The sequence below is a fragment of the Leptosomus discolor genome, chromosome 5 (assembly GCF_034619465.1).
Source record: "Leptosomus discolor isolate bLepDis1 chromosome 5, bLepDis1.hap2, whole genome shotgun sequence".
Lineage (NCBI taxonomy): Eukaryota > Metazoa > Chordata > Aves > Leptosomiformes > Leptosomidae > Leptosomus > Leptosomus discolor.
This window is the reverse complement of record NC_141395.1, coordinates 15507415-15531360: the sequence shown is the minus strand read 5'-3', so window position 1 is coordinate 15531360 and position 23946 is coordinate 15507415. Positions and strand designations below refer to the sequence as shown.

The 23946-nt window shown below is 40.3% G+C and overlaps 1 protein-coding gene across 1 annotated transcript in view; it reads right to left on the bottom strand.

Moving 5' to 3' along the window:
- Positions 1-23946, bottom strand: part of CNTNAP5 (contactin associated protein family member 5) — a 291688-nt gene that overhangs the window by 76359 nt on the left and 191383 nt on the right. Inside the window, exons 12-13 of the mRNA XM_086464950.1 lie at positions 18961-19080; positions 6033-6233 (exon numbers count right to left, since the gene is read on the bottom strand). Coding sequence (XP_086321076.1) covers positions 6033-6233; positions 18961-19080 — 321 coding nt within the window. The remainder of the gene's footprint in view (positions 1-6032; positions 6234-18960; positions 19081-23946) is intronic.

Sequence of the window (23946 nt, the reverse complement as noted above, 5' to 3'; positions counted from 1 at the left end):
CAGAGAAACACAATGGGACTACAGGAGAAGTAATGAAAGCACCTGCCATTCCTCCCTTGGCAGCTACAGCACACTTTGCCTCACGACCAGTCAGGAGGGATCATACATGGCGAGGGAAGTAAAGGGTCAGAAATTAGGATAACGACATTTCCACACTCACAGATACATGCATGCTAGATGCCAAGTTACATCCCACACACAGCAGTTTTTTTTTTTCCATTTAGACCATCTGCATTTTAATCAGCTGCATACTACTAAGAATATACCATCTTTAAAAACAGTCTCTAAATCTCTCCCTACAAATAAGAGGGCATGTTGCATTACTACGTCGAACTCTTTCAAAAGTCTCTAAATATAGCACAACTTATCTAAAATTGTGCTTGTGAGAAGCTGTCAGCACTGCCACTTTGGAGGGGAGAGACAAGGTACGGTGGTGGAAACACATACGACAGGTCAATCATTCTTAAGAAAGGGATCCTAATTACCCAAGAATAATTACAACATACAATTTATATGTACCACCTATCCACCACTCCCTTTCATATGAACCACTTTTTGAGGGCAGTCTGCCCTGTTCTATGTTATTTTGTGCAATGACGAATAGTCTCCTGGTAATGCAATAACAATTTAAAGTTATTTTGTGCAACGACAAATAGTCTCCTGGTAATGTAATAACAATTTAAAGTACCTGGAATGATAAAATGGAAATTATATTTGAAAGGCATGAAATAATAGCAAAACCCCACTGGTAAATGACTGCTTGTTATGGGTCATTTTATATCACCTCATGGTACATCTACGCAAAAAACTTCATCAGAACCCAGGTTTTACGCACCTTGCTCCAAAAAGATTTGTACTGCTCTAAAAAGTGGTGTCTTCATTATAAGAAACCTTGGTGCAAACCACGCCTTAAACACTGTGGGTCACTTCTATTGAAAAAAATACTAAAGCTAGGGAAGGTCCAAGAAGGATAGCTAAAAGGACTAAAAGCTAAAAGCACTGGATGAGTGCAGAACTGTGATTCACCGCATTCTGCAATACCAGAACTCAGTGCACTGAGTAAAACCTTAGTTTAAAAAACATTAAAAAACCAGTTCTGTGCACAGCGAGTAAGGAATTCCTGGAACTTGCTTTCCTAGGAGGCTGCAGAGGCAGACAATATAACAAAGTTCAAAAAGTGATTAGATGAACACCAGATGCATAGTGGATACTAAAGGGGACCATCAATGGCATAAACTCTAATGCACTGTAGGTGATGAGAACCTATTGAGGGATCTGCTGAAGATATCCAGACTTGTGTACTCACCCTAAGCTGCATCCCTCCAGCAGTCACTATTGAGGCAGGACCCTGCAGTACATTTCTTAGCTCTGACATCACTGGAGGTCTCATCTGGAACTAGAGGGACCCTGCACAGACAAAGAGCTCTAGCAACGTACAGGGCATAGATAAAACACCACTGAACTGTCTCCGCAGCAGAACTGAGTCTAAACTCAGAAACTAGGACATGATCCCTGCTGTGAGGTAGCACTACATCTTTCTCTCCAATAACAGACCTACAGAATGCAAATGCAGTGGTTCACAGGTGAGGGCAAACAGCTGTCTGCCATAAGGGGTCACAGACCTGGAGATGGCACGTGGTGCAGCTTGGCACCAAGATACAGGTCTAGCTGGGAGGCAGAAGGAAGAAGAGGAGTGGAAATTTGGGTCATATAATACTGTGATATAATACTGGGACTTGCAAATCTTAAGAGGGACAGGCAGAAAGTTCAAGGAAGAGGTGTGTAGTTTACAATGAATGTTTGAAATCAAAACTTGAGGTGACATAGTGTGGGAATTCTACTGGAACAAGAAAAATAAGGAAGAAGGCAGGAAAAAAACACCACCTAAAGACATTCCAATTTCTTTGATTTTGCTCTAGGACTGATCTTTTCTCAGTCTCTGCCTACGCAAATGTGCTATGAACCTGACAAACTGTCAGCCAAAGTATTGTAAAGCAACCTATCCTGCTACCGATACAGTCATCACTGTGTTAAGTCCTTTATATGGTGGATGTGAGGCAGTTTCCCAAGTGTAAAGCCTTTGAGTACACCCACTGCTTCTAGAAAACTGAGCAAATTCAGTCAGAGCTGAGGGTTTATACAGGTAATAAGTGTTTTGATACTTTCAAATATCTTTTATGTTAACAGAATAATTAAACGTTCATGTGCACACATGCACCTATCCTTGTACACATAACCTTTTCCTAGGTATTACCTGAGATGCTCCACAAAGAAAGGAAATCAGAGCCTCAGGGGCCTAAATTTCTTTTCAGATTCCAAGAATACAGACAGCATATTTAGATATAGCCCAAGCCCCTCCTTTCCTGATAGCTTGTCTTGGTCTGTGCTTCTAAGGATGAGGTGACGGTGAAGTCTGCAACCTTTTGCAAAGAGTGTGGATGACTTTCCTAATTAATGCCAACTGTCAGATTTGCTCCAGTTATGTGAGTATTTCTCCAACAACACGGAGAATTCACAAGAGACTTGAAATTACTGGTCATAAATTATAAGTTTCATTTGCCAGCATCATGAGAAAGCCAGCTATTCCTTTGATAAACAAACATCTATTCTGATGTTCACAAACCTCCTGAAAATCCATCTAATGGCAGATATGTACAAAAATGCAGTTCAGGGCAATTTAATTCCAGTTTTCAAAGACACGCTTGCAGCTAAGACATAGTATGACAGTGAGAACTGATAAGGCTGTTCCAGACAGCAGGAGGTGGAGATGAGTAAACTCCTTTGCCAACTGCCAGATTGCATGTCTGACACATTGCAGATGTAAATCCAAGTAACTCAATGGGGAGATTACGCTGAATCACACCCACTGGGGATGTGCCTATGTCTTCAGGGCAAGAGGTAGTAGGAAGAGAGGAAAGACAAAGTCTTTGGTATAAACTTGAACAATTTTATGCAAGCCAGAAGCCTCCCTTGATTTCTCTCTGAGGCAGCCCAGAGTGCCATACTTGTCCCTTTGCGCAGGCACATGATTTTTTCTTTTTTTTTTTTCCCCATGTCAAAGCTGTGAGAGCCAAAATTGCTATGTAACAATATGCATATTTGCTGGAGAGTAAAGTTATGAATGCAAAAGGAAAGAAAAATCGTTTTATTGCTTCTCTCTGAAGCATGATGGTGTTTAGATCCTGAAGACAAGGATTTAGGCTACCAGCTGAGATACCCTAATCATGCATACCATCTCCTCGGAAAAAAAGAACAAAGTCCAAAACAAGAGGAAGCTCAGAAATGGATTAGATTCCTTGCAGGAAGGGGAACTTTCATAGCTCTGTCAAGATCAGATATACCTCTGGGAGATGCCCTTCTATCAAGCATTCACTGCCGGGATCAGTCCAGAGATATTAATTAGTGGTGATATTCAGCAGGCTGGATTAGAACATGTAATATTTTCCGCTGGCCTACAAATGCAGCATTGTCATTGATACATGTGCATTGTGTACCGACATCTGAAGTGTGGTTCGTTAACTGTAATTACACATTATGATACCCTGGCAACACAGAGACAACATAGTGCTTCAGGCATCCAAAAGTCTAGGCTGAATCAAGAAACAAAACCCAGGAGTTTTGATCTTTGTTCTGTTGCCCTAGCCCCAAATCAAACTCCCTCCAGTCACTTCTTGGCATAAATAACACAGGTGGGAACCTTCTGCACTGAGTCCAGCAAAACACCCCAGTTATTCGCACTTGCAGCTCGCCTTCAAGTTTAGGAATGGAAACTCTTTAAATCTTAGAACTCTTTGAGATACTGCCAATTTACACAAGACTGTCACTACTTTTTTTTTTTTTCTTTTAAAAACGAGAAATTAGTTTGGATCCTTAAGAAGTGTCTCTAGCTTTATAGAGGGATCACATAGAAGAGGTACCTCAAAATGCACTGACAGAGTACCTTTCTGCATACACATGACCAAGTACCTCACAGAAATGTGTAAAAGTAAACACATGTAGACCTGCTCTAAAACTGTGGCCTTCCTCCTTAAAAAAATATTTTCGAAATAATCACCGTGTGAATATATCTTTTTAATATGTCAAGCGTGATGTGGGATACAGAAGCCACTGAAAGTATTTGTTCCCCCTCTTCATGAGCAGTTATGGCTGCACCTTGTTTTCCCTTTGTGTTCTACCCTGAATGTTGATATTAACATTCCATTCTTTAAAAAATGATTAGCAATACAAGCAGTTCTTGGCTGGTAAATTCTGATGATAACAAAAGATATTCATAGGTTTAAAAGTAAACTGTAAGGTATCTCATTACTGGATCCACAAACATTCAGTGTTACAGTAACTTTGCTGGAACCAGGCAGGTTTTTGATACATCTCATTAGGCAATATAATTTTAACAGCATAGGAACCCCCATTGCTTCTAACCTACTAACAAAATTAAGAGTTGCTAATAATCAAAGAGTCACCAGAACCATACAGACAAGTAGCCAGATGAGACTTTGAAGACATTCAGCAGCCTGCCCTTAATGTGATTCATTCATCTCTCGATAAGCAAATGTAAAATCCTGAGTCCAAGAGAGAGTTGAGTGGAAGGCAGCCATCTCGAGTAGCCACTGGAAATTTGGTACCACAGACACACACAGTCTGATCAGACCCTCTGCTTTCTTGTTGCTGCTACATTAAGTCAGGGCAAAATACTTATTCCTTCCATTACGAAGGGAAAATTAGTTTTGCCCCAGAAACTGTACGGCCAAGCACCTTAAACAACATATTCAGGGCTGTGGGACTCAAAAGTGGGTACATCCCTCCTCAGCAGAAATACCATAAAAGTCTGGAGAAATCTGGATGCTTTCTATAGTTAATATACAGCTAAAAATTGTAAATGAATAAACACATCCATTTGCCATAAGCTAAATACAGCTTTTGTGGTTTCTAAGTAGTACTTTCCATTGTAGAAGCTTTCAGAGCCTTTGTAGGCATGAACTTAGAGTGGAAACTCCCCCGCAGATCTCTGATCCTCTTGCATCAAAGAACAGGCACTGCACAGTGGTATTAAAGAAGGTTGTGGTGGGATGTCAGGTGCCCACCAAAGCCGCTCTATCACTCCCCATTCGCAACTGGATGGTGGAGAGTGTATGTAATGAAAGGCTTGTGGGTCAAGATAGGGACAGGCAGATCAATCACCAGCTACTGTCATGGGCAAAACAGGCTCGATTTGGGGAAAATTAATTTAATTTATTACCAGAGTAGGGTAATGAGAAAATAAAAACTAAATCTTAAATCACCTTCTACCCACCTGTCCCTTCTTCCTGGGCTTAACTTTACACCCGAGTTCTCTACATCCTTCCTCCCAGTGGTACACGGGGATGGTGAATGGGGGTTGTGGTCAATTCATCACACGTTGTTTCTGCCGCTCCTTCCTCCTCAAGGGGAGGACTCCTAATGCTCTTCCCCTGCTCCAGCATGGGTTCCCACCGCTGGGGTGGTTGGGGCGTGGAACGGACTGGTCCAGCATTAACCTCCATGGGCTGCAAGGGGACAGCCTGCCTCGCCATTGTGTTCATGACAGGCTGCAAGGGAATCTCTGCTTCAGCACCTGGAGCACCTCCTCCCCCTGCTTCTTCACTGACCTTGGTGTCCGCAGATTTGTTTCACTCACGTATTCTCACTCCTCTCTTTGGCTGTAATTGCCAGGGTTCCCCCCACCCCTTCTTAAATATGTTACCACAGAGGCGCTACCACCATTGCTGATGGGCTCAGCCTTGGCCCGCAGTGGGTCCATCTTGGAGCCACCTGGCATTGGCTCTATTGGACACAGGGAAAGCTTCTAGAAGCTTCTCACAGAAGCCAGCCTTGTAGCCCCCCTGTTACCAAAACCTTCCCACGCAAACCCAATACAAAAGTAAAAGGCTTTTGCTCTACTCTGTATTGCTACTATTCATTTTGCTTTCTTCTTCTCCTCAGTCGCAGTGCAGCCTGTATCTGCTGTATAAATCAATAAAAGTAAACAAGAAAAGATTTGGGAACGTGGCACTTACTCGGGGTATTCAGAAGACGTGACTTTTTGCAGTGGTAGGCTGCCTCCTGTTCGCAGTACTCTGCACTGTTTATCATGGCTTCAAGCTGCTCTGCACTGCTATTGTAGTTAAAGGACATGGTGTACGGCTTCTCCGGATCAGCTCCTTGGACTCTGGTTAGCCCTGTGTTGTTGTGCTGCACTGCGGTCCAGATCTTATCTTCTGTTAAATGAGAGAGGATTGAATGGGAAGTTAACAGCAAAAAACTTGCAACAAGCAGGGAACAAAAAACCAATTGAAATGTAATGCTTTACTGCATTGGAGAGAGCATCAGCATGACCCTGGGCTCCGAACGGTCACTCTATGATGAAGACCTATTACAGGTCAGTGTAGCCCACAGAAGTGTTTCTCCCTGAACCAGCTTAAGCAAACACTACAGAGCATGCTGAGCAAGAGAGAAACTGCAAGGTTCCCAGGAACCACAGGAGATCTTCAGCATCTTCTGTTGCCAGGTATCTGAAGAATATTAGATACCTTTCAGCTGTCTTTGGCCCCGAGAGACAAGACATAATAATATGGCTCATAGGGCTAACACTTATCTTTTACAAACATAGCTGTACCTGAGAGCACAGCCCATGCCGTTATAGCAACAAATGGTAGCAGAGAACTCTGGCTGATGAGCTTGCACAAACTCACTACAAACTCTTGCCAAAAAGCTAAAAGCTAAATCTTACTGCCCAGTTGGATATCAGATCACTCATTTTAATCAGTTCTCAGATTTTTCTACATAGAAGTTGAATGATGCCCTGCTTGGACGGTGGTACAGAACAACATATGACTTGGCATCTGCACTTAACTGTAAATGTTGATGCTTTACCATGCTGGGGAGCCCATTCCCATCTTCTTCATTGCATTTACTGTCAAAGCAAGGGATTTTGTAGGTGACAGAAAGCAGAAACTAGGCTTAAGCACAACCTGCACCATAACAACCCAACTGGGCTTGGCATGATAAGGAGAACACCGTAATTAGAAGCAATTAGCTTAGCAGGGAGGATGCTTCCTGGCTGGTTCTGGTGAGATAGCAACGGGCAAAATAACATGGACAGCCTGAATGGCCAATCTGCCGAGCTGACCCAGAGTAAAAGGCAAACTCTTTAATGAGGATTCACAAGTCTGAGCCCTGCACATGTGCCATGACGTTATTAAGAGTCACATTCAGTAAATTCCCTCTTTATCAAAGATCCTGCTTGCCTAGGGAGCATACAAGATACTTACAGGGCAAAAACTTAAGGAAATAAATTTTAATTGTTTGATGAGAGGAATATTTCAATCTCACTTGCAGAAACCTTCGGACAATTACAGAGGAAGAGGCAAGATCTAGACAAGAGATTTATATTTTGTTATTCATGCTTCAACAGTGAAACCCTGGATAACACTGAATGGGAGCTTTTCTAAACTGATTTTAAAAACTGGGCATGTAAGTATTCAGATGGTTTTACCAGATTACCTGGCCTGAGTTCTTGCAGAGAATGAGCTTTCCAGTTAATCCCCAATACACTGGCATGATGAGCCCAGTAGCTTTGTGGTCACTGCTTTGCATTGCAGTGGATGTATTTTTCATTGAGCTACAAATATCCCACACATTACTTCAACAGAACACTAATAGGTGTATAAAAATCCTAAATGGACTATCTGTGCAAAGACACTCAGATGATTTAATAGATTGTCATTATGGAGGCATTCAGATGACAGGCAAGTAACAACAACCATCTGGAGACTATTTAAAGAGGTCTGTTCCAAGACCTAGCTGCAAGTTACGGAGAAATTACTCTCCCAGTAATGTATAGCATTAAGTGTAAGGACAGTTCACACTCAGCAAACCATACATTCACTCACAAAACTCTCATCATTTCTGTGATGTTTGGCAGAAAGAGTTTGCTCATAGATCTGCAATTCTGTGGTTCTTAGTGAGTTCAGGATGCTGCTTGTGGATCCTTTGAATTGGAGTTCAAAGAAACACTGCTGCAATGTGCGATAAACAAAAGTTAGATTAAAATCACAAGAAATATTACAAATGTATTGCTTGTATAACTTGTCCCAGTGGTCGTAATCATAGTCAACACTGTAGCACAATATGCTGCACAGTCCTGCACATATACTGCTTCCAACACAATGTAATTCAATGACTTCATAACACACATCTTGTACATCTGAAAGTAGTGATTCTTATCAGCCAGAGTCTCTCTGTTTTTTCTTTTGTTCTCTCAAGGATTGACATGAACAGAGAGGATTCTTTAGAAGCAGTTGAGGGTGAGCTAACTTTCCTCTCACTGAAGCTAGTAGAAGTTTAACCCCTACCTTCATCGAAAAATCTACTAAAAAGACAAACATCAAGTTGCTGATACTGTGAGATGTAAAAACAAGATAAGATGGAATGAACTGGCTGCTGAAATTCCAGATGGGCAGTCATAAGCTTCTCCCCACTGATAGTTATTAATAAAATTTTGAGAAATTGAAATAAAAATCAATGCTTACAATAATGGCTACAGTGCTGCTCAGGCAGTACAACAGCCTAACACTAGAGTTTCAGAGTGGTTAACACTATTGTGCTTTCCAGGCTGTGTACTTCTACACCAGGAAAGGTGCTGTGTGGGTACCTGAAAACCCAAAAGTATCAAGATCTAGTAATTTTAAAGCAACAAAGGATTACTAGGAAAAACTTATTAAAAGTAGCATAGCATAAAACAGCCTTCCCAAGCAGTGTTGGAAATGTAATGAACTGACATGTTTGAAATGAGGTTGGACAAGACATCAGCAAACATATCATTAGCGACAAGCACTCATTAACAAGTGTGTTGGACACACAACATGACAGGTCTTTCTCTTATTTTCCCCTGTGATCATTCATTAACATTCAACGGTCTTGTTATCATTACAGCTGCACTCAGTTGCCCCTCTGAGATCTGAACTTTGACATTCAAAACTGCTTTTCTCCACAGGATCTTTTAGAAATAAGAAGCTAACTGCAGATTTTCCTCCTCTAGTTTGTGAAGGGAAAGGAAAAACAAATCAAGGTTCTTTTTGTACTCAAAGTAATCATGATTTAGCAACTCCATCAGAACAGAGAGTTAAAAAGAGTAATAGTGGAAGAGAAGAATTCTGGAGTTACATTTCAGATATTTCCTTATCTACACATACCTGATCTGTTATGCTTATTACTTTTACAGCTTCTCAATAAATATACATTTGGTTCACTGATCTAGTGAAAGGAAAGTCACAGCCACCAACAAGTATACCTCTGGGATGGCAAAAGCTATCACCATTCAAAAGTTTGTTTCTTTTCCCTATGCACAGTTAGTGTAGAAAGAGCACAGAGAAACATGTCCTCTGCTACCTTTTTTAACGAAACAAAAAAAAAGCAATGAAAGAGGCTTAAAAAACATAAAAGTCTGAAAGGAAATCTTCAGATTAGAGGGGCATCACAACACACCACAGATGCAAGACAAATGAGCTGGTGACAACAACATTAGAGGAAAAGGAAGAGAGATGTATTCAACCATCCCAGCCAGACTTCTTCCCTCTTCCCAGGGAAAGAATAAGTACTTCTATTTTAGAAAGAGGGATGTGAGGCATAGAGGGGCTAGGTAACATGCGTAAAGTCACACACAACCTGCTAGGAGAAGAAGGGATTACATTCACATCACAGTAAAAAGAACAGAGAAAGTTCCTTCTTTCAAAAGGACAGCCCTTGGTGTCCTTTTTACATACATCAAATACGCCTAAAAGCAATTTAAACTTTAGTTTGCTTTGGACAGAGTGGGCAAGCTGACACTGCTCCCTCCTGTATTTCTCCCTCCACACTCTCTCCCCAGCTGACTGAGGGAGAAATAAATAAGAGCTGGAGGGCAGTAAATTATTGAACCGTTCTTAAACAATAGCCAGATCATATGCATCTGCTTCTGTAGATCACAAAACCAAACAAAAATAATCCCAGCCATTCTTCTGAAGACCCTCACTATTCAGGCCAACTCTCGGGCTTTATTCAAGCACCATTTTCTCCACCTCAAACCCATCAGCATTTAGAAAAAGATCATACTGTTTTCTCAATTCACAGACAAAAGTTTCGCTACCACTACTCCCAGAATACAGCTGCCTGCCTTAGAATGAGGTCAAGGAATTATACCCTTATAGCTCAATCAGCATGTACTCTGAAGCCTACTAATAACAATCTGTGAGCTTGCATTTCAGGCATGCTTCAGGACCTATGCAAGAAACACAGCTGCAATCTGGACATGCACACAGATCACTACAGCTAGAAAGTGGTGCAACAGCTGTCTGCAACTTAGCTCCATGACTTGCATATGCCTTTTCAGAGCCATGACTCTGTATTGATTATGCCTATGGCTTTTGAAAATGGGACGTTCAAATAGTGTTCCTATTTCACAATACCAGGATTGGTTGTTTTTTTGGGGAGGGTTTTTGGTTGATTTTTTTTTTTTTAAAACTTTATTCTTTTTTGTTTTGTTTTCATGATACTTTTAGGCAGTGACACTGTAATTGTAGATGCAAACAAAGTTCAGTGCCACTAGCTCCTTCCAGTCATCTCCATATCTGGAAACTGTTAAACTAGGCAGACACGGCGCTCTCTTCCTTTATTTCAACAAATAAGTTATCATTATCTTTTTGCATCTACCTGTACTACATGTATTTTTCCTGTTAATTTAATGAGCTTTCCCTGCACTTGTGAATTTGCAATGGGAACGAAAAAGCTGTTCTCCATGCAAAGGTCACTGTTTATTTTTACCTTCTATTATTCTACTTTACTATATTACTACTTTCTTAGCTTGGTAAAATTTCAAACCACATACAAGCTGAAAATAATTCAAAACCCAGCAGGAGAGTGCAGCCACATCTTCCACTGTATAACCTGGAATAGTTAAATGCAGCCTTGAAAAGCAGGTTTCCTAAATGCTTGTTAAATTGTTCCATAATTCAAAGGTGACAATGCTTTAATTTCAGGATAATGCTACAGCTTTATGACTTTGCAGTTTTATTTAATGGTCCAATTTACTAGGATATTATGCTGCCTGTATTTGGTCCTAGGAGATGTTTTTATAGCATGGGACTGAAATGCATTCAGAACATTTTAGACCCTCTGTTTAGCCTCACCCATAGTTCTATCATCTTGCTGGAAGCCTCCAAGTTGCTTTTGACGGCACACAAATTAAATTGTGGGAAATTAGAGCAGCTGGAAAACTGGCTTTCAATGAGTTCTGTATTGTCTAATTCTCATTTTTATTCTTCAACTTGAAATATCTCTGTGGAGAACATTTCACCCATACAAACTGCATCACTCCTTTGTGATTTAGGAGGTTTGTCACAAAACAAGATTATTCAGACTGATTAAATTGCCAACAAGCCAAACATACGGTAAATGCTACATGAAAGAGAGAAAAATTGCTCTGAGAGCTCATATGATGCATTTGTTTCATGGTGCTCTACATTGAATGCCAAATACTGTCCTGAAAGCTGTACCTACAACTACAGGAGTAACCATGCAAAAGACAGACTCTCCTCCTTGAACACCGAGCTGTTTTAAGCTGCAGTGGCAGTTTAACCCAGCTGCTCTAACATACACACCTGAAAGAATATGAAGAGACAATTTTTTATTGCAGAACAGCTTTGATTCACTGACTCTAAGGTGGTGTTTTCTGATTCTTCTATGAAACCTACATGTTGGGGTTTTTTTCCTATCTACCATTTTTTTCTGGCTGACCCAGCAATATGTGCTTTTGTAGCTTGTTTTGTGCTCTTCAGCCTCCTCCTTGTTTCCGATTCAGCCACTTCCAGCCAGTGCAGAAGCACCAAATGCATTTCCATGGAAACAATTCGGGGGCGGGGGGGGGGGGGGGGGTGGGGTGGGGTGGTGTGTTGGTGCCCCCAGTCTTGCATGCAGCCCACTCTCTGACAGTACCGGCAGACTGCACCTACTGGTGTGCATTCCTCAGGGATGCCCACACCTGGAACCGTTCCCAGCCTGTAAATCCTTCCTGGCAGTCAGTAGCTGGCACCAGGGAGGCACCACACCTCTGGGTCCACAGACAAACTGCCCCAAACCTGGAAGAGATGGAAGAGATGGGTTCCCAACTCTCTTATACACCAGGCATGAAGTTTGCTCACTCTGAGCCCACCATTCAAGGCGTCTTTGTCAGCAGAATGCTCACACCAGGCGACTCTGATGGTTGAGAAAAAGACGCCTCTCCTGCAACACCCCCATGTTGTGCTGAAGCCCAGAGACAGCAAACTGTTATCCTGCCCACCTACTTCTTGATGATCCTCCATTTTCATATTTCCTCTAACACAGAGCATCTACAACAAGCAGTGAGAAATATTCCTTTCCAAAAATTGAAGAAGCAGTTGCTGAACTGCTTCCTAGTGCAAAATGGACACTTCTCCGCTGTGCTCACACTCGCTGCACTTGTGAGTCCTCTCTCAGTCTCCTTCATCTAAGGTGAGTTTTGAGACACTCATTCACTTTTCTGTTGTTTCACATGCCTTGTGGTGGCTGACATGCGCATGAGCCTGGAAGACAAGAAGTGGAGCCCACAGAAGACCTGCCGTTCTTCTGATGCCGCACCACGATGCTGGGCAGGACATCTGCGGGTTTCCAACATGGCCCTAGACACCGTCTGGGGCAAATGGATCCAGCCCTTGTACGTGAGACAGCTGGAGTGACTTTTGGAGAGCCACAGCTTACCTCTAACTTTTGAGCACTGCAAATGTGGCAGAAGAGTGATTAAGTTGCAGTAACTTTTGGTTAAAAGGTGAAGGCTAGAGGAAAATATCTACTTTTATGTTCCTCTGTACTAAAACTTCCTTAGGAGCCTCTTGCAAGTGTGACAGTGAAGAAAGCCTGCAGGACTTCTGCTGTGATGATCATCAGAAACACAGCAATTTCGCTGAAAACAGAAAGGCAGCTGTTGACAGCACAATGCCTTTGACATAAGCACCAAAGGTTTTTCATTTTATAAAGTTCCAAAATACTTAATGAAAATTCAAAAAAAAAAAAAAAGTAAAAATTGTCAGAACTATAGCACGCCAGAAGACCTGTAGTGTTTGAGGGCATAAACTGCAAAACTTCAAAGGCTGTCTTTAATTTAAACAATAGCAAAAATTTGTAAAGGATTCTCATTCATTGTTTTAAGTCAAACACAATTACAAACAGTGAGCTGCAAGGTACATGCAAAGGAAAAAAAAAAGAAAAAGACAAACAAAGCGCTCCAAAAACTTCCTTAAGAAGTTCAAAGCTGTAAAATCTTACCTAGCTCATTCTGAGAATCTCAGGGACTTACACCATTTAAGTTCTTGTCCCATATTATATGGTTGCAGGTAATGAAAACAGAATGAAGGGCATGACCTCCTCCTCTCTGTTACTGCCTCAGCCTAACCGGAGGCAGTCCTCCTTTCCACGTGAGAGTCTGCCAAGTCCGCAGGAAATGTAACAAAAGTTGAATCACATGGTGACTTCTGTATCAGTGCAATTGCTATACAAAGTAAAAAAAGATGATTTCTTATGGAAAACAGATTAATAAACTAGCAGATGAACTGAGATTCTTGTATGGAAACAAAGGGAAGGTGGGAGCCATGGACAGTAATACCACCAGCTCCATGATTATTTTGGGAAGATCAATGGAGATCCCTACTGCAAGGACTGAGGTCCAAACAGCTCTGCTTTGTAGCACTCCATCTCTTTGTTACTCCAGTCTTCTCCTCATTCACAGCAAAGTGACTAAAATTGAACTGCCACAGTATTTTCCTCAAATAGCTGATTGAATATCATACTGTAAGTGGGACTATTTAGACACTTCAACTACAAACACAATTTGTATCCGCCTGAATTCAATCCTCTTTACATGCCGTGGAATATGTACTATATGCAAGTATAAAATATTGATTATTGTTAGCTGAATGGAAAAAAAAATACTAGAGGCAATTTATAAAAAAATTGCAACTATAACTTTGGCAATCTCCTTCACATCATCTTAGAATCCCTTACTTTGAGATTTAAATACAGTTTCTATACAGTTTGCTGAGATAGAAAAAATAAAGATTTACATTTCTTGCATTGAAAAATAGGCAATATTTGCATTTTGTAAGGAGACTGCAAAACAGAGATGATCCCAACAAGGAGAGATATATTTTTGTTCATTAATTATTTTTTTTCATCATGGCAGTTTCAAAAACAGATCTTGGACTAGCAAAACCTGGGATAAGGACCCATCTTTCCCTAGTCTGCACCCCTGGAGGAAAAAAAAAAAAAAGGAGGAAAAAAAAAAAGGCAAACTATTTGAGAACTGGACAAGTATCTGGCTAAGATAAAATTAACCATTGACCTAGTCATGGCAATTTCTAAACATTATTGATTTGATGGCCCAGGGTTTGCCTACAGTAAAACAGCGTCAGTAAAGAAAGGTGACAGAATGACTCAGAGTATTGTAAGCTAATCTTGCAGATATCAAGGGCAAAATTTACTCTGGAAAAGATGAGAAAAGGTTGTTACAAACATTTCCTGTACAGGGCAGCAAAACAAGTACATGGATGTAGATTTCATGTCTACAGACTTTGCACTGGAGAATATGTTTATTAGCATTTAAGTTGTAGTCCAGACAGATCAACAGATTTCTGAGCAACAAGGGAAAACCAGTAAGTCTCACAGTGATAGAAAGACTGCCAGACCAGAGGTTAAGAGGGTCCATTAGCCATTTTCTGTACTGATTGTTATCAGTCACTTCAGTGAGAAGTGAAGATTAATTCAACTGGGTTAATTATCAAAAAATCAGTCTGCAGAGAAAATTTCTTTCCCAGCGCTGGTGGTTGTTCAGTATCCCAAAGCATGACAGGATACATTCTCTCTGTATTTTATGCAAAACAATGTGGGCATAGAGCACCATGGATGATGGGAGAACCCAGGTAAAGCCAGCAGAACTAGTTCACATTCCCTTGCAGATTCCCCTGGAAACACTCTAGCTATGTTCCCACGGTGCTGAACGCAATCGTCCCAAATTAATAATCCCTGCATGGACCCACACAAATCCTCATGGTCTCTCTCATCGCATCCAGCTACGTACAATCATGGTTTGGGCACATACACCTGGTTCACTTCCCTCACGCACACATATTTTGTTTCTTAAACTTAAATTTCCCTGTGAAAGTGACTTTGCTTTGTGTATAATGGGTATATAAGGTGAAGAAAACATTATGTTAATAAGATGCTGTCTTTTTTTTTTTTTAATCTAGTTTTGAGTTTGTTGTCTTTCAGTGTCATTGAACTGTCTCTTTATTCCTATTTTAAGAAAATGCATACGAACATGCTTCTGTCAATGAGGCCCATTCACTTTGGGTATTCCCAATCGAAATAGCCCTGGCTTATTTACTTTTAACCTCTCTTTGTACAGATACCTTTCTATGCCTTTAATTAAGTACGTTCCTGTGCCTGACAACCTCCTATTTCAACAACATATTCTACTTTTAGTAGAAATAAACAGCCTTCAAGATAAGATCCTTCTAAAGTGCTTCACACACTCTTCCTTCTTCTTGACCAACTTAAATAATAGCATGTCATCTACAATTTTTGTCACCTTGATTTTTCATCTACTTCTCCAGACAATGAATAAGTACATTTACCCACTCTGGTATCAGCAGATATCCTATGACACTCTACTGTTAAATTTCTTGCCATGTTGAAAATTTGCTTTATATTTTTAAATACTGTCTTCCTCTTTTCTCCCTGCAAAATTTCCCTTCCCTTATTTCCCTCTCCCTCTTTGTATGATTGTCTAATGCCCTCTCAACACACACAATCACGATTTTCTCATTTCTTCATAATTTTTCTTCCAGAAGTGGGGTGTTAAAAAGTTGGCAGGTGGCAGAGAAATCACTGGGACCACAGACACAATATGTTAAATTGTAATGTTGATACTTCCCATATCCACATCACATATTGGATGCCTATGACAAGATGACAATATGTAAGAAAGCTGATGCTAATCTGTCCTGGTTATTAACTAGCTACAAACAAGATCCCTATCTGTTCAATTAAACAGGTAAAAATTAGAAAGAATTCTAAACAAATTTAAGTGAACATTAAGGAACAACACTGTTTTCTAAATGCAATGATGCTGCTCATTTCTGATGATCTGGTTCCTTCTTTGAATTCATCCTTCACAGATTCAAGGCACTGTAATTCCCAGAAGTCATTAGCTCAGTGCAACGCTACTTTTAAAAGCACTAAATGAGTCATTTCCCCAGATTTTCCTTTCCACTTCCAAATTCTTCAGCCTGAACACGTTTTGGGCATAAAGAGGTTACTGCTTCTTGAACTGTATACAAAAAGAACTGCTAGCCTGAGTAAAAGTAAAGCTTCATTTAGCCCAAGAGACCACCTTTGCCTTCAAGGGCGAACAGATACCCAGGGAAGCGAGGGAAGGCAAAAGGTTTTCCTGAAGCTCATTCCCATTTCCCAATGATCTTTGACTAACATCTGCCTAAGCTGGGAGGTGCAACTAGACCTCCACATCTAATTTCACCTTCTGAATCTATCAGACAAGACCAGGGTTTTTTCCAGCCTGTTTTTCTCCCCTCTGTTGATACATTGGCCTCCTTGATGTCCTGTGGTAGTAAGTTTCAAGTTGAATTATTCATCGCATCAGGAAAAAGAAAAAAAAAAGAAAAAAACCCCAAAATTCTGCTATCTTATAATTTAACTGTCCTTTAGCTCCTATACGATGAAAAAAGACTCAGTCTCTATTTGCTTTCTCTATGCCACGTATGAACTCCATGCTTTTCTGTGATAGTTCCCTCCACCATCTTTTAAATTTGTGTAGTCTCCCCATATGTGGAAGCCATCCATGCTTCTGACCATCCACGTTTTTCCATTCACAGGAGGTGTGGTATGGATTTATGTCACTGAACAATAATGTTGACTTTTTTATCTCTCTTCCTTGTACGTTCCTAATATAACAACATAGAATTTAATTTACTTTCCCTGAATATTGATAATTTCAGAAAACTATGCAGAATAATAAATTAAGAATCCATCCCTGTGTACATAAAGTTAGGTTATTTTTTCCATACTTCATGCTTAACCTATTACTGAAAACAGTTTTTATCAGCATAACAATGAGGTATGTTCCCAGAGACAACAGAAGCTCTTGTGATTAAGGCACCCAAACCATATTTAGATAATACGGAAACATAACCCAATTGTACCTCAAAATCTCTGGACAACTGTAAAATAGTAATTTTCCTCTCTCAGTCCTCTTTTACATAATAGGAATAACAGAGACGCCTGCAACAAACGACCTTCCCCTGCCTCAAATAAGACATCTAGGGAAAAAGAAGAAAAATTAAAACCAGAAGTTTTCCAGGCTACAAGGTTCTGTGAGTTTTCCTCACTTCCACTTTTCTCATAACCAAACTAAAATAAGAATGTCAGCAAGTTCTTTACAGATAGAGAGAAAATCAGGTATATGCCTTCTGGATTTTTGCCAGTTAAAATTTATTTGAGAAAAGCAGGTACTTTCTACAAGGTGTTTGTAAAAAATCCTACTTCTTCAGCAGAGATAAAAAGCACTGACAGTGTTTTGATCACACATATTTTATGATAAATAATAAAAATGAGCATATTTCCCATACTGGAGATCAAGGAAGGATAGTCAGAGAGAAAGGTGAAACTCTGTTTCAATTCTTACGAGATTCAACAACACTGAAGGAGACACATCTTATTAAATATTTGTTACACTTGAATAAAAAACATACTTAATAATTAACTGGTGTGCATTTAATTAACATAATGATTGCCCAATTAAATCAAAATGAAAATTTAATTTGAGACACTTTAAGTACAAGGAGATTAAGGATAAAATATGAATATCCTGAGTCCTTAGTTTTTAGGACTGAGCGTGGAGGTGATATGTGGCAAAGTAGCTCAACCAGAATTAGCAATTTAGAATGGGTAATAAAATATTCTTTCATCTGCACCTGGCCACAGGAAGCAAAAAATGCTAAACAGGAGACAGTCTAGGAAATTTCCTCTCCATTTCAAAAGTAAAAAGCAGAAAGGACACTCTACAATCTATCCCAATCCATAATACAGGCTATGTAATCTTTTCTCACACCCTTGCATGACAGTCCTACATACAAAATAGGACCCACTTAAAGGGAGAATTTGCCAGACAAGTATATTCATTTGAAACACTTTCTATTTTAAAACTACAGAACTGTAAGGTTGAAAAGTCTCGACCAACAGGTCATCTTGCCAGGCTTTTACCTGTCTCTTTGGTGTTCCTCCTCCTAAGAGCATCAATGCCTTTTCCTCCATACAGATACCCCAGGACAATCAAGGTTTCTATTCTCTGGGACTTCAAAGGCAGCACGCTTGTATAAGGGGAGGTATTCCTACTTAAGTCAGACTGGAAGAGTTTACAGCTAGCTCAGTGCAAGGAGTTTAACAATCATTCCCAGATTTAGTGTTCTAGTAAAGCAGAGAAATCACTCTGTTACAAAAAATGGTTCAAATTCTAAGTTTCTACACCTATAGAAAAAAGCTATCTTTTCAGAATCAGAAGTTCTGATATCCTTTTCATCTAATCAGAAGTTATGATATTAAAAAAAAATACAGTAGCAGTGCCCTTTATAAGGTGCAAATACCGTTGTAAATACCACTTAACAACAGTACAAGATAAGTCCTTCAAACTTGGTTTAAAAATCACTTTTACATGGATCCTATTTAAGGAAACTTCAGAGACGAACCTCAGTTACCACTAGTTTTCTGCTTTTTCCCTACTAATGAGAGAACTATGACTGTAAGGTCTTCTTAGTAGTACAATGATAGACACGTCAATAATATTATAACCAACATAAAGCACTGCAGACAGGGTTAGGTCATTACCTGTTATATTGCAAAAAACACGAAGTGGTCCAAGAGGTCCACTTCCATCAGAATCGATGTAGAAGAAACCTGATGTCCTCCCTTGGTGTCGGTAAGCCTCACAAGATTGTTCATAGATAGCTTTAAAAGAGAGAGAGTGGTTGTATCACAAACAAGGAGAAAAGAGACATATATACGGTTTATACATGAGTACTGCTTTAATCATTGTCATAACATAAACTGTCGGTTCACCGCTGATTAGCATGTGAAAGAGTTTACTGCATTTGGATCTGAGTCCATGCTCAAAATTAGGCACGTATTTAACTACTGCCTTGTACTTAATATATGAGCAGTTAAGAGGTATCAGAAAGTCACACGTATGATCCTGGATCTTGAAAACCAGTAATCTTAAATCTCACTGCAGAAGGATTGATTTTTTTTCCACCTGCTTAAGCATGTACCTGATCATACTGACAAGGTTATTCTCCATAACAGCTTATGATTGCTCAACTAATTGTCAGCAAATACAATAAAAGAACACAGACTGACTTAGCAGATAGATTAAGACTTCCTTTTTTCTTCTTTTAAGACGGAGTTATTTGCCAGAAATAGTAATGGAAATACAAGCAAACAGAATTACCCCTAATCTTTAAGTAAGTCTTTCAGTGCTACCAGTAGCAGAAACATGTTCGGACATCATCTTTGGCTGCTGCAAGGTCAAATCTATCTTTTTCTCCCCCTTAATTTTAAGAGCATGTTCAGCTACTATTTGCACATTTGTACATGATTATACAGCTGTCCTGGTTTGGGCTAAACCAGAACTAATTCTGTTTTAGTGCTTTTACTTTTCAGTTAAATCTCTTTTAAGTAACGGCACTTTCTGAAACAGCAGCATGTTTTTCCAGACAGTGACTGCTTCTAGCAGTGATAAGACCTGATGTTTACAATCGGTACCAAGGAATGGGATCCAGAGAGGCCCTTGCTTATACTTGTTCTTAGAGCAATCAAGGTCACTGCTAAATCTTGGACTCCGTGTTGAGGTGCCGGGAGTGAAAAGGGTCACAAGCACGTAAAAGGTCCCACCTGCAGGGAGGAGCGAACCGGACAGGTGACCCAAACCTGACCAACAGAGTGTTCCATCCCATATACATCATATTCAGTATAAAGCTGAGAGATCATGGGGGTCACTCTCTCTCTTTTTCGATGGCCGACATCTGAGGAGGACTCTGTCTGTTCTTCCATGGTCAATCCCGATCCGTGCATCCCTGAATCCAGTGCCTGAGTCCAGCTCCTGCATCCCGTCCCTGTCTGCTGCTGAGTCCAGCCTGGGACTGCCCCACTGCCAGCCCTGCAGCGTGGTGGTGATGTATCGTCATCAGGGTGGGGGGGAGTTGGGTTCAATATTGGTTTTGTATCTATTTGTATATATTTGTACATATTGTGTATATTTCATTGTTTCCTTATTATTATCTTTTCTTTTATTGTTATTGTTTCATTAAAGCTGGTTTAGTTTTATTTTCCAAACAAAGTCTCTCTCCCTTGTTCTCTCCCCCTTTCCCTTTTGGGAGGGGAGAGGTGTTAACAGAGAGCGTCTGTCATTCGTTAGTGGCCAGCCCAGCCTCAACCCATGACAACAGCAAACACAGGACTTGCACAGATTGGGAGATGCTCAGTAGAACTTCTGAATAACCTATTTGTTAGCCACTGTAAATCTTTTTTTCAGGTCCCCTCAACACTTCAGGCAGCAGAGCAGTACAGTTAAACTTGATACGGCATAATATCTGCTGTGTCAAGATTGTAAATACAACTGCAAAGTTCCCAGTGCTTTTCATCTGGAATGAGATGAGATTTGCAGGAGATTTGCTGACCGAGTGCAGGGAGAGCACTTCCTCGCCAATCCCGAAATGCAGTCCCAGTCTCTCCTGCAGAAGGCAGCAATTGCTCTGCAGCAGCAGGGATGGTTCCTCATTCCCACTCCTGTGCATGCATGGACTCACATCCCTCCTTTCCTCTCATTCCTTAGAAGTAGTTTCTCTAACAACACAAACTTGAGAAAGGCTTAAATGGCCAGCCTGAAGTAGCCTTGTCTGACTGTTGTTCTGAAGAATGATATAAGATAGTTCATCACGCAGATTTTAGTGAAATATGGACATTTCTTCACTTCTGCCAACAAAACAGATTCACAGTTCTAGGGGCCCCAATGCGAAGCTGGCTATGAATTAAGAGTCTCACCAATCAATCACTTGTACCACTCACCAAAATACACTTTTCCCTTTTATATTTCTCTCATGACCAGGTAACTTTAGCAGGCAGAACATCGCTAAGTGCTAAATATGCAGAGCATTACCCTTCTCAGAGTTAAGAAGCTGCTAAAGGTACTCAGCACCTGCTGAAAGAGTGCTTTGATTAGTATCCCTCCTATAATAAATAGAATCAAGAAAGCTTCTTCCTGACAGTCATTAGCCTAATGTAGAAAGCACTGTAAGAGTCCAGAAGATCTCTAAATTCCCCCTCTGATAGCTGGCCAAGAGTACATATTAAATGCAAATAAAATAAAATTCCCAAACCAGAACCTATTCTTCCACCATTCAGAACCTGAGGGGCTAACAGAGAGTCCCTCAGTCGCCAAAGTGCTGACAAAAGCAAGTGGGATATGGAGGGTCAAGAGAGAGACTGTAACAGGCAATTAAGTAAGCAATCAAGGAATCACAGTTTGATCAATTTGCAAAGTTCTCAAACTGCAGTTCACTTAGTGAATTTGCTGTCATCATCATTACAGGACACTTTATCTTGTCTCATTAGGGAACATGCCAATTCCTTTCCCTGAATTGTTTGCTGAGTATTTTTGAAGACAAAGGATGGTGCAAGGGGTACAGACATAAAACTAATACGTTGTCAGTGAACTCGCACAGCTAGAAACTCATTCTTCATCACACACTTTTTCTTACTAAGTGTTTTGCTGCTTCTTGACTGTCATTTTGGCTGGAGCCCAGATATACTTTTTTCAAATTAATAAGGAAAGATGTGAAGATTCAGCCATTAATAATATGGGCAGATGCAAACAGAGATGATCTACTCACCTTTAAACGGCTCCTTTGTCACTGCAACTTTGGCAAAAAAAAGTCTGTAGAGAGCTAGAAACCAGGCTAGGGGTGCTCAACTGGTATAAATTTGAAAGGACGCACAAGCTTCAGTGAAACTACAGTTAGTCTGCCAGAAGAAAATCCATTCTGGTATGTTTTCCTTTTGGCTATATGAGAATTCCATCAGTAAATACTAGGGAGTAGCAGAAGAAGCAGGAAAAAGCTATAAACCTCAAGCTCTAGCACATAAAACACATTCTAACTATCATGACTTAGAGAAAAGCTATTTTGGTGCAGTTTATTTTGTAGCTGCATGCTGAAAGTTTCACATGTCTGTATCTCAGGCATTTGCTAGTACAGACTTCTAGACTGGATGGGCAATTGCTTTTAGTTCTCTTTTTTTTGCTATTTTACGCTGTATAAATACATCAAGGAGAAAATTATATTTGTTTTCCAGTCACAGACAGATGCCCCCACAGACATTTCAAGTGCACCCTACATTCCAAGCTCTGCTCAACGTCTTTGCAGACTGAGCTGATCACGTGTTTCAGAATAAAGTTATGCAACTCCATTTGCTGAAAAGGGCCCTATTACTCCAATGACAACAACTTGAAGCTGTCTTTGTGGTTCAACGAAAGACAAGATCTCTTTGAAGTTATTCTTCTCTTTATGCAATCAGAAATATCATACAAAAGTAAAAACCAGATGAACAGTCAGTTGTGACTGTTAAGACCCCAGAGCCTTAACTTCAAAAACTGCCTTCATATTTATGTTCCATTTTGTGCCAGACTTCTCTGATGTAGATGTAGTCATTTTGGGAACAGTAGGAAAACATTATTGTAGTTGTCATTAAAGAGTCCACCAATGGTTTATATACGTAATAGGGCCTCACCTTTTCAAAAAACAAGCACCAACTGTAATGGTGGAACTGTTGACGAATGAATACATTTGCAGCAATTACACTTTCTTAAGAAAGGAGAGGTGTTCATCAGTTTATTCAGAGTAGAACCCATGAACAATATTCAAGCATTATTTTTAAATAAAAAAAAACAAACCACAAACAAAAAAAAGTGACTTTATTCCTCTCTGTGATGCATTTTAGTAGTCTTTATACTTTCACTCCTTCAAGTTTGCTTTCAGATTTTAAAATGTTCACCAAAATGGGACCAAACCAAAACCAATGGTCTTTATAGGCTGCTCATGCAAAGCTTGTTTTCTCATTAAAATGCTTATTCAAGAATAAAACATAATTTCAAAAACAAAACCTCTAAGTTATCTTTTGTCTCAAAGAAGCAAGATCAGTTTTCCTTCTCTAACCCTCCCACACTTTTTTTGGACTAATTTTGACTTACACCAGCCATTGAAGATAAAACGATAGTTTCCAGCTACATTTGTTTCACTGAGCCAGAACTACTGAAAATCACAGTTTATGACTTCCAGCCCCTGCTGTGTCTCCTCAGGCCTTTTTGGGAACGAGCTGCGCTGCCACACAACAGCACTGCTGTTCCTGCTACCGCGCTCCCGCAGGCGGTCAGGATGAAGCTGCTTGCTTCATGGAGTTGCATTACGCTAGTGCTCGATGGAAAGAGATGCCAGCAGCACACATGAACCCATGCTACCCCCCTTCAAGCGTGGCTTGGACCAGTCAGGTATGGCAGGTAAAACAGGTACGGCATTAGGGTAAACCACAACACAAGGCAAAAAACAAAGTATAAAAGGTGTCACAGGGGCAGAGTTTGGCTGATGGGCTATTGCTGATTACAGTTGCTACTCCAGGAAGACAAAAAAATAGAAACAGCTTGACTCCAAGCTCCCAGATTTACTAAAGGAAATTGGACAACAGCAATATCTGTTTTACTCGGTCACAAAGAGACTGGATGTCTTTTACTGCCTCCCCCCCGCCCCGAATCACTCATAAGCTATA